Source organism: Balaenoptera borealis (assembly GCF_965194805.1).
Source record: "Balaenoptera borealis genome assembly, contig: HAP1_SCAFFOLD_1108, whole genome shotgun sequence".
NCBI classification, from domain to species: Eukaryota; Metazoa; Chordata; class Mammalia; order Artiodactyla; family Balaenopteridae; genus Balaenoptera; species Balaenoptera borealis.
The window spans coordinates 141,538-152,833 of NW_028123105.1; the positions used below are offsets into that span (position 1 = coordinate 141,538).

At 42.3% G+C, this 11,296-nt stretch overlaps 1 protein-coding gene across 1 annotated transcript; it reads right to left on the bottom strand.

The window, feature by feature from the left end:
- Positions 1–6,294: 6,294 nt before the first annotated feature.
- Positions 6,295–10,896, bottom strand: LOC309621856 (myosin-13-like). The gene is made up of 7 exons (XM_082409183.1): positions 10,829–10,896; positions 9,743–10,051; positions 9,459–9,653; positions 7,640–7,845; positions 7,237–7,410; positions 6,944–7,052; positions 6,295–6,383 (listed from the first exon to the last, which is right to left on the bottom strand). Exons 2-5 carry the CDS (start codon positions 9,905–9,907, stop codon positions 7,401–7,403), a joined length of 576 nt encoding a protein of 191 aa, XP_082265309.1. The 5' UTR covers positions 9,908–10,051; positions 10,829–10,896; the 3' UTR covers positions 6,295–6,383; positions 6,944–7,052; positions 7,237–7,400.
- Between the last annotated feature and the right edge of the window lie 400 nt (positions 10,897–11,296).

Here is an 11,296-nt window from a genome sequence, read left to right on the forward strand (position 1 = left end):
TCCTGTATATTTCAGGCTATAGGCAACATTAAGTTGTAGCAAAAACAAAGTACAAAGGTTAAAGTAAAAGAAACAGATCTGATATGGAGTCAGTTTTGTTATTCCCTAGTACATGAGCATACTGATTATCAGGTGTTGTAAATATGCAATAGTCAGTGCAACATGACTGCAAAATAAAATGACAAATACTGCAAAATTTTCAGAATTTAATGAAGTTGATGAAAGTGGTATTAGAAACCTGCTTAAATTTTGCAAAGCCACTGGCCAGGGTGATGCAGCAGCACTGAACTAGTTAATAATTATAAAATTCTGAACATGGACAATGATGATCCAATAAGTGCTTCAAGGGAGTGAGTTTAGGATCAAAGGATTAGGAAGACCCTTAAAATATCAATGAAGACATCATATAGTTTTTGCAAAAAAGGGCATTCTTTATGATTGCATTGCAAAAGTTAAACATAAAGGGTGCCACATCATACAAGATTGTGAGAAGGATGTTCCTTTCCTCCCAACTCCAACATTGATTCATTCTTTGTTCTAAGAATTAACAGAGATGCAGTTGTAACGTAAATCTTGTGAAGTATAAGAGAAAATAAATTTATTTCAGTGGTTCTGGCTTGATTTTTATGATAAAATCCCAATCAGACTTTTTCCCCACAATTTACTGTGTAATTTTGGACTTCATTTTAATTAATTTAGATTCACCTTAAGTGGTTGTTTTCTGAGGTACATGATTGTTGATGTAGAAAATCCCAAAGAATTTCCCCCCAAACTCAGAACTATGAAGTGAGTTCAGTAGGGTTTCAGGGTATAACATAAACATACAAAAATCAGTTGTATTTCTTTAGGCTGTATGCTAGCAGTGAACATGTGGACACCAAAATTAGAAATACAGGGACTTCCCTGGTGGCGCAGTGGTTAAAAATCTGCCGGCCAATGCAGGGGACACAGGTTTGATCCCTGGTCCGGGAAGATCCCACACGCCATGGAGCAACTCAGGTCGTGCACCACAACAACTGAGCCTATGCTCTAGAGCCCGAGAGCCACAACTACTGAAGCCCGTGTGCCTAGAGCCCGTGCTCCACAACAAGAGAAGCCACCGCAGTGAGAAGCCTGCGCATCGCAATGAAGAGCAGCCCCCGCTCGCTGCAACTAGAGAAAGCCTGCGTGCAGCAACAAAGGCCCAATGCAGCCAAAAAAAAAAAAAAAAAAAAAAAACAAGAAGTACAATACAATTTACAATTACTTAAAAACAAAAAGAAAGAAAAAGAATTTAGGTGTAAATCTAACAAAACATGTACAGGACTTGTATGCTGGAAACTGTAAAACAAGGAAGACAGAAATTGAAGAGGATCTGAATAAATGGAAAAACATACTTTATTCACGAATTGGAAGAATCAATATAGTAAGCTAATTTTCCCCAAACTGGTAAATAGATTTAATGTAATTCCTATCAAAAATTATAACTCTGGCTTTAAAGTTGGACATACAGTATCCTAATTATTATTTTCCCAAAGCACTATAATTGTAGTATTTCCCCCAATGAAAAATTTTAACAGCTTTATGGGGATATAATTGATGTATAACGAACTGTACACATTTAAAGAGTCTCGACATATGTAGACACTGTGACACCATCATCTGAATCAAGATAATGAACATGTCCATCACCCGCAAAGTTTCCTCCTGGTCCTTTGTAATACATCCTACTGTCCTCCTGTGCCTCCCATAAATCCTGCCTCTCTATCCCTAGGCAACCACTAGTCAGCTTTCAGTCACTATAGATTCATTTTTTTTTCCCTAGAATTTTATATAAATGGAATAATAGAGTCTACACTTTTTTGGTCTGGCTACTTTCCATCAGCATTATTATTTTGAGATCCATCCATGTTTTTGTGTGTGTTAATAGTTTATTTTTATCATTTAAAAAAAAAATTTATTTATTTTATTATTTTATTTATTTATTGTTTCTGGCTGCATTTGGTCTTCGTTGCCGCGGGCGGGCTTTTCTCTGGTTGCGGCGAGCTGAGGCTACTCTTCGTTGCGGTGTGCGGGCTTCTTATTGCGGTGGCTTCTCTTGTTGTGGAGCACAGGCTCTAGGTGCGTGGGCTTCAGTAGTTGTGGCTCTCGGGCTCTAGAGCGCAGGCTCAGTAGTTGTGGTGCATGGACTTAGTTGCTCCACGGCATGTGGGATCTTCCTGGACCAGGGCTCGAACCCGTGTCCCCTACATTGGCAGGCGGATTCTTAACCACTGCGCCACCAGGGAAGCCCAATAGTTTATTTTTTATCATTTTGTAGTATTACATTATATGGATTTACCACAATGTGTTTATCCATTCACCTGTTAATGGCCATTTGGGTGGTTTTCAGTTTGGGGCTATTACAGATAAATATGCTGTGAATATTTGTGTGGACATACGTTTTCATTTCTCTTGAGTAAATACCTAGAAGTGGAACGACTGGAACAAATGGGTAATTTCTTAACTTTTTAAGAGGCTGCCAAACTATTTTCCAAAATGGTTATGCTGTTTTACATGACCACTAGCTGGTGTGAGAGGTCCAGTACCTCCACCTCTTGGCCAACACTTGGACTTTTAGTCATTGTAATAGGTGTGTTGTGATATCTCATTATGTTTTAATTATTAGTCCCCTAATGATTCATGATGAGCATTTTTCATGTGCTCTGTGTATATCTTCTTTGGTGAAATGTTTGTTTAAATCTTTTGGTTCTTTAAAAATTGGGTGATTTGTTTTCTTTTTAGTGAAGATATAGATTTCTGTATGTATTCTAGACACAAGTCCTTTATCAGGGGTATAATTTGCAAATACTTTTTCTCAGTCGGTGGCTTGTCCTTTCATTCTGTTTAACAGTGTTTTTCAAAGTGCAGAAACTGAATTTTGATGAAATCCAGTTTATCAATTTTTTCTCTCATGGCTTGTGCTTTTGGTGTTGGCATCTAAGAAATCTTTGTGTAAACCAAGGTCACAAAGATTTACTCTTATGTTTACTTCTAGAAGTTTTTGTGATTCTACTTTTTGTTTCCTCTTTGATCCAAAATTTAATTTAGGAGAGTATTTTGAATTTTTTTGTTTTAAACTGTTATTAATTTTAGACATTTTTGCGATTGAGGCCTGTGCAGTTTATACTGTAAAGGAGTGAGGCTGATAGGGGTTGGGAGGCAAGGGAGTGTGGATGGTAGTAGAAGGTGGAAGAGGGACAGGAGTGCATAAAGTACAATTTTTGTCTAGATTGCATTTTTGTTCTACTGCTTCCTCTCTTTCTAGATACCAAACTCCTCATGTTTATACTGCACTAAATCTATCTTGTTTTATTCTTCCTCTTTTCATAAGTCCTTTCTCTCTCTCTCTCTCTCTCACCCACTCATCCATCCAATCTGTCAGAAAACCCTATGTGCGCCACCTTCACAGTACATCTAGAATCCATCTGCTTCTCGTCATCTCCCAGTGCCTATCTCTCTGGTCTAAGCCACTGTCATTTTTTATCTTTTATTTTGCAGTAGGCTCCTAACTGGTCTCACAATTTCGACCTCTGCCCCTTTCAGTGTATTCTCAATGCAGCAGAGTGATTCTTTTTTTTTTTTTTAAAGACTTATTTATTTATTCATTTTGGCTGTGTTGGGTCTTCTTTGCTGCGCACGGGCTTTCTGTAGTTGCGGCGAGAGGGGGCTACTCTCCCTTGCGGTGCAGAGGCTTCTCATTGCGGTGGCTTCTCTTGTTGCAGAGCACGGGCTCTAGGTATGAGGGCTTCAGTAGTTGCAGCATGCGGGCTCAGTAGTTGTGGCTTGCAGGCTCTAGAGCACAGGCTTAGTAGTTGTGGTGCATGGGCTTAGTTGCTCCGCGGCATGTGGGATCTTCCAGGACCAGGGCTCGAACCCGTGTCCCCTGCATTGGCAGGCAGATTCTCAACCACTGCGCCACCAGGGAAGTCCCCAGAGTGATTCTTTTAAAATGTGTGTTAATATCACTCCTCTGCTCAAAACACTCCAAAGACTTCCCATCTCACTCTGAGTGAAGAAAAAAGTCCTCAGGTGGCCCTGAAGCCCTACATGATCCCTGGGGTCCCAGGTTCCTCTCTTATGCCGTGACTATCTTGCTCATTCTCCTCTACCCCTGCTGGCCTCCTTCCTGTCCCTGGGACATGCCAAACTGCCCCTGCCTCAGGGCCTTTGCATTTTCTTTTGTTCCCTCTGCCTGGAATACTCTTGCTTCCTTCAGGTCTCAGCTCAAATGTGTTTTTCTTAGAGAGGCCTTGCTTGACTCCTCTCTACATAGTACTAACTGCCTCCCTCTTACTTTTTTTATTTCTCATGAGCACTTACCTGACACATTACGCAGCTTCTTATTTTTTTTGTAGATCTTTTTACAAAAATTTTATGTTGGAGTATAGTTGATTAACAATGATGTGTTAGTTACAGGTGTACAGCAGAGTGATTCACTTATACCCATACAAGTATCCATTCTTTTTCAAATTCTTTTCCCGTTTAGGTTATTACAGAATACTGAGCCGAGTTCCCTGTGCTATACACTAGGTTCTTGTTGATTATCTATTTTAACTATAGTAGACACAGCTTCTTATTTGTTGACTGCCTTTCTTTCCTTGCAGAATATAAGTTCCCAGAGGGAGGGAACTATGCTTTGTTCACTGCTATTCCCATAGTACTGAGAGCAGGGCCCGGCGCATAGTAGATGCTCAGTAACCACCTGTGGAGTGGGTGCATGAGTGTGTCCTGTCTGAAGGCGTAACCTCAGTGAGTGGTTTCCTTAGTCATTTGTAACAGTCTAGAGAGACTTAATAAAATTAAGTCCAGTAAAAGATAATAGTGTGTGTGTGTGGTGGAGCTGGAGATGGGAAAGGGGATGCGGGGTGGTGAGGGAGGTACAGATATTGAATGTTCCACAAAGCCATATATAATGTTAGAATAATAATAGCTAGGTGAGAACTGTGTTTGAGAATAAGTAATTTTGGAAGTAAATGAGTCTGGTTCAGTTTATCAGTTCACTGTAGTTTTTATTTATTCAACATGAGGAGAAAAACATCACAAAGCAAGTGACCCAAAATAGCACATTTTGTGCATTTCTTCAGCCCCTTGGCAGCATCAGGCAGATGTGTTCACTCTGCACTGACTTGTGTGTGAATCTTCCGGCTCTTCACCCGCAGCTTGTTGACCTGGGACTCGGCAATGTCAGCCCGTTCCTCGGCCTCCTCCAGCTCGTGCTGGAGCTTGCAGAATTTGTCAAGATTAGCATTGGATTGTTCCTCCTAAGTATAAAGTTGTGAGAGTTAGACTTTGTGGTTCTCATTGCACTTGTCACAAACAGGATTATTTCCTCAACTCAGATATTTCCTTCTTACGGTTTGTTTGTCATATCGGATTTCAAATCCAGACAGAACTTGTAACTTCAGTTACATTTTTTACTCTAAAGAATGAAAGAAGAAATAGTTTTGAAATGGAAGAGACGAGCTCATTATGTCAAACCCATGTATACGTGCAGTCTACTTACGATGTATGGACTGAGTGGAAAGGAGGAAGAGACCCATGTGCGCTCGCTCACAGAGGTTAGACAGTAAATGTAAGGTCAAATTCTGACTTTGGGAAAATCCCAGTTGAAGTGTTTTTGCCATATATTTTAACTCTGGTATACAGAGACGCTGCGGGTGGGGGGATGGGGATAGGAAGAAAGTATGCCCTTTGTTGGTTGCACTTACTACCATTCGTGCCTCTCCCTTTCGTGTTCCCTTTTCTTACCTCTTACCCACTACATTGTGTCTGGAAGAGTGGGGAACAACCAGGAAAAGTGAAGCTGGAGAATCTCCCAACACATCCTAATTTGCTACAGCGAATGTGCAGGGATAAGTCCCTGCTGATGACAGTGGTAGTGAGGGAAGGAGTCAGCTGGGGTAAAAGATTTCTGTTTGGCTTTTGGGAACAATTGATTTTGTGCATTTCTAGAGGGAGAGGGATATTTATCATGGTGTTAGATTTTCTGCTGGATATTCTTTGCAGCTATCAAGTAAGGTGGGTTATTTGGAATTTTCTTTTTTTCCCCCAACCCCTACAAATTGCTTAATAATAAAAATATCTCGTCTTGAGGTCTTATTCTATAATTAGGATTTGGGGGTAAATTCATATTTATATCCTCTCTCTTAAAATAAGAATGACATATTCTTACTTGGTCTCTTTCTTTCTCATTAACACATTCTCTTAATATACTTTCTACCCCCAACGAAGTTTTCTTCTTCCCTCAAGGGCTTAAAGATACTTATAGCCTCCTCAGCTTGTCTCTTGTATGATTTCACCTTTGCCTGTAATTTATCTACCAGGTCTTGCAGCCTGAGAACATTCTTGCGGTCTTCCTCAGTCTGGAAGTTTGAAAAAAATGGTCTGCATTGAATCCAACAAAATCAACCCACTACAGGTGGTGAAGTAAATCACTTTGATATGATGGCAGGTGGGCCTGGGGTAAATGTGGTCAACTCTGAGGCTTCCTTCATAGTATTAACAGTAGCCACTCTTGTTAAATGTCCACTGTGTGCAGGCACTATATTGCAGAGTTATACACGTCTCTAATCCTTACCTGCCTACTCTGGTGAGTAGATGTTTTTATTCTATTTTACAGGTGATGAATTAAGGTTGAGAGTGTTAGGTAACCTATCCGAGTTTAAAAAGTAAGAGGCCAAACTAGGACTAATACCAGTTTATCTGTCTTTGAAACCTGTATTCTTTCCTCACTTACACGATTTTCTAAAGGCCTTCCTGATTTTCCTAGCTTAGGAAAGGGTCTGTGATAGGTGATTGTGTCATTTGCCCCTTATGTATATCGAGTTAACATGTAGCTGTTTGTGAGTACCACATAGTCACCAGGTTTTCAATTTCCTTTTGTGCAGGAAGTCTGGATATTCTAGAAAGCTCTTCCCCTTACCTGGTAGGTGAGTTCCTTTACTCTTCTCTCGTGTTTCCGCAAACCTTTAACAGCCTCAGCATTACGTTTCTGCTCACTTTCAACCTACCTCTCCTTCAAGCTCACGTACCTACAATCAAGAAAGATACTTATATAGTCAGTCTTGGGGGATGTTAATTACCTCAGGACCTACTGACGATATTGGGTGGCTGTCCCCAGCCACAGGATAAGGATGGGAGTCAATATACAAGAAGAGAGAAGGATCGGGGAGTGCCGTTTTCACTTTCCGGATTCAGAGAGATTGAGAGACCCACCCTGGCCTCCAGCTTCTGGATGTGCTTCTTGCCACCCTTCAGGGCCAGCTGCTCAGCCTCGTCCAGGCGGTGCTTCAGGTCCTTCACCGTCTGCTCCAGGTTCTTCTTCATCCGCTCCAGGTGGGCGCTGGTGTCCTGCTCCTTCTCTGTCAGCGCCTCGGCCATCATGGCCGCCTGGTTAAGTTCACAAGAGGCATCAGTGGGCCACCCACCCCTCCTATGCGGGCACACGGAGGGTGCTGTGAGGCTGGTACTAGGCACGCTGATGCTTTCCTCCTTGCCGCAGCCACCGCTGATGCTGCATGGTTCCCCTCCCACTTTGCCTCTGCTGAGGCTCTGTCTCCTTCCGTCTCTCCGGGAAGCCACCACTGACTGAATGCAGGGGTGAGGAGAGGAAACCTACTTGCAGGTCCCAAAGGGGCGGCGTAGAAGCCCCTTTCTTATCTCCAGACAGCATCTCTGATAAGAAAGAATGGAGCGCACATGCGTGACGGCCTTCTTGGCCTTCTCCTCTGCATTTTTGGACTCCTGGATAGACTTCTCCACCTCTGCCTGGCATTGGGCTATGTCAGCTTCCAGTTTTTTCTTGGTATTTATCAGGCACGTGTTCTACAAGAAAAATTAGATAAGAGGTTCGGGCTACATTTGGACACTTACAACGATTGGAAGGGAGAGGGTTGGGTGGGGAAAGAAGTCAAGCTCGAGAACGTTCCATTTCTTATTTTTCACACAGGTGAAAAAAAATTAAAGAGACTTTCATTTTTGATAGACAGATATCCCAAAACAGGCCCGAGAATTGTACATAAAAGAATTGAGTAAATGATAAATGTGGACATTCAAATATTTGAGGAAGGATAAATTATTTAGTTAAAGGTGCTGGAACAAGGAAATGGTTGACATAACTATGTGAAATGAAAAATAATTCTCATGATCAAAACATTGTACAGAGTTGTTAGGATGATGACAAACGAGGAAACATTTGCAATGTGCATTACTGAAAAAATAGTTCCTTCCTTAATATGTAAAAAAGACAAATCATTAAGAAAAAAGGGCAAAAGTACAAATAGCTAAGACACACCAGAAGAAATACAAATAGCCAACAAATACGACAAAATGTTCCACCTCATTAGTAATCAAAGAAATAAGAATTTTTAAAATGAGGCATTTTCAACCATAAAATCGGTGAAGATTAAAAAAAAATAATAATAGCTAAGCACTCTCACTTATTTTCCCCACGGGAGTAAAAATTGGGACAACTTTGTTAAAGACCAATTTACAACATATCATAAATGTCTTTGCTGTTTTGACCATGAATATATACTTCCAGGAATTTACTGACTTTTAGGAATATTAAGGAAATAGTAATCATGGATATATGTGAAAATTTAGTTATGAAGAAGTTAGTCATACAATCTTCTAATCATAAAAATTTTTATTGGGAACAGTCTAAAAATATCCAACCGTAGAAGACTGATTAAATAAATGTGCCATAATACACAACTAAAATGGACTGCTTTTCTGCCATTAAAAAACTGTATCATAGAAAACTATTTTAAAATATAGAAATATGTTCACAAGACGTTGTTAAATGAAAAAAAGTTGCAAAAGGATTGATCACGTTTACAAAAAATATCATATTTATGTATAGACACAAGAGCCTAGAATAGGAGATCCCAAAATGCTAACAATATGGTTGGTATTCTTCTAGTTTTTTGGCTAATTCAAAAAATAGTTTTTAAAGCAAGGAATTTTGGGGGAATTCCCTGGCAGTCCAGTGATTAGGGCTTTGTGTTTCCACCGCGCGGGGCGCGGGTTCAATCTCTGGTTGGGGAACTAAGATCCCGTATGCCATGTGGTGTGGTCCAAAAAAATAAGAAATGAAACAAGGAATTCTTGAACTTTCCTGAAAGTAATTATTTCAAAAGACAATCCTAATTTTCTAAGCTTGCAGCTTAAATGTTACTGCCTCTGTGAAGCCTTTTCCAGCCCTTTTATGCAATAATTTGTCATGCCTTGCTCTGATTTCCCCATGATCTTTTATCTTCAGATAAAAGAAAGCTCAGCAATCTGTCCATCTAGAGACCAAGTTATTCCAAGAACTAGGCCTAATGAAAGTTTGTCTTGACCGCTAGCCTGGAAGGAGCGGTGGGAACTCCTCTCCATCAAGCCTGGGTCCTGCCTGCCTCCAGGGTGGACCCAGAGTGGAGTGAGGACGGACACACGTGGGAGTGAAGGAGCTGCACGCGGTCGCTGGCCTCCAGCAGCTCGTGCTCCGCCAGCTTGCGGGTGCGCTCCGTCCGCGCCAGGGCCACCTTCCTCTCCTCCTGCTCCTCCAGCGAGAGGCCATTCCTGCGCTCCACGAGGGCCAGCTGCTCCTTGTGGTACTCGCTGCTCCTCAGGGTGTCATCCAGATGCAGCTGGGAGTCGTTCACGAGAAACCAGTGGTGAGACCGGAGCCCAGGGCAGGCTGAGGTCCCGCCAGGTCCTCCAGGGGCCGTGCACTCACCTTGAGCTGGCTCTGGACTGAGCACAGGTGTTTCTGGGTCTCTGCCACCTGGCGGTTGGAGTGGCCCAGCTGAATCTCCATCTCACTGAGGTCTCTCTCCATCTTCTTCTTCAGCCTCAGAGCAACATTCCGGCTCCAGATCTCAGCATCCAGCACGCTTTGCATGGCCTTTGCTGCCCGCTGGCTGTTTCTTTTCAGCTGCTCGATTTCTTCTTCCTTCTCAGTGATCTTGCGGTCAAGCTCAGATTTCAGCTGGTTCAACTCTAGCTGGACACGCAAAATCTTGCCCTCTTCATGCTTCAAGGAACCCTGATAAAAGTAAAGGAGTGATTGGGATTGCCGGGGGCAGCCACCTTCTTGAATGAGGTTTTTCATCCCCATTAGGATAAAAAGGGTATTATTAGGCTCATTTTACAAATAAATAGAACAGTACTCAAAAAGGTCAAACAGTTTGCTCCCAAATTGTTACTAGTAATGAAACTAGAATTGAAGCTTTGTTGTTAACAATTTTATGTCTTGAGAAGGACAGAGCATCGTTTTCAATTAATAAAAATTTTGATTACTGTGTCTTTTTAAATAGTGACCATAAGTCAGGAGCCAACCTCTGCTCAAAAAAGACAGAGAAAGACAGAGGAATTGCTCTCCTGTTATCCTGCTTAGTGCAAATTTCCCTAGACCCTCTTAAGCATCCGCCCCTCACTGGCCACAGCTGGTGATTGCATCAGGATCCTGCACTCTTTGGACCACACAGAATTCCCAGCAGCCAAAGATGACCTTGTATAACTCTCTGTTAAAACTAAGGGATTCTGAGCTGGCTCTCAGGATGTTTGGTGATTGAGTTCTTGCTTTCTGAGAGGAAGACGTTGAGGACATAATGAACAAGTTTATTTATTCAATAGGAGAAATACGATGGACTAGAGAACACTCATGAGGCGAGGCAGCAGAGAGCAGCTGGTCCCCCCCAGGGTGGGGGTGGGGCTGGATTCTTCCCATTGGAGCCCCAGTGCCTCCTGCAGGAAGGGCCCCTGGGGGTGGTCTAGTCCCCTTCCTCAGCGCCCCGCCCTCCTTCACATCTCAGACACGTGCCTCCACCTCTTCCAGGGCAGCCTGGAGGTCTGACTTTTCTTGCTGCACTCGCTTCCTGGTCTTCTCCAATTCCTAAAGATTCTTGCTCATTTCTGCAATCTGCATGGTTAAGTCGGAAATCTCTTCTGCAAAGCACAGGCTTGATTTAGGCTGTTTTCACAGGCTCTGTCTGATAGCACCGGCATTTGCCAGGGAATTTGGGGATTGGTGATTCATTCATGACCTTCATATAGGAGAGGACAAAGACAGGGAAACCTTTCGGGGGAGGTGTCGACAAGACACAGGTGTGTGGCCTCACCTGAAGATGCAGAGGGAGGAACAACAGAACACCTGTATGACCCTGAACCTTCACACGGTACACAAAAGGGTCACAGAGAGGACCGGGGGAGACTACTGTGGAGAAAACACATAGAATCATGGTCTCAGAAATAGAAGGGGCTTTAGAGGGCATTGGGTCTGGTCTAGTTT

Coding starts and splice junctions, on each gene's coding strand:
- LOC309621856 (XM_082409183.1), bottom strand. CDS start 9,907: ATGCAAAGCGTGCTGGATGCTGAGATCTGGAGCCGGAATGTTGCTCTG. Junction 9,654..9,742: donor CAGTCCAGAGCCAGCTCAAG/GTGAGTGCACGG, acceptor AACGACTCCCAG/CTGCATCTGGATGACACCCT. Junction 7,846..9,458: donor TGCAGCTCCTTCACTCCCAC/GTGTGTCCGTCC, acceptor TTTTTCTTGTAG/AACACGTGCCTGATAAATAC.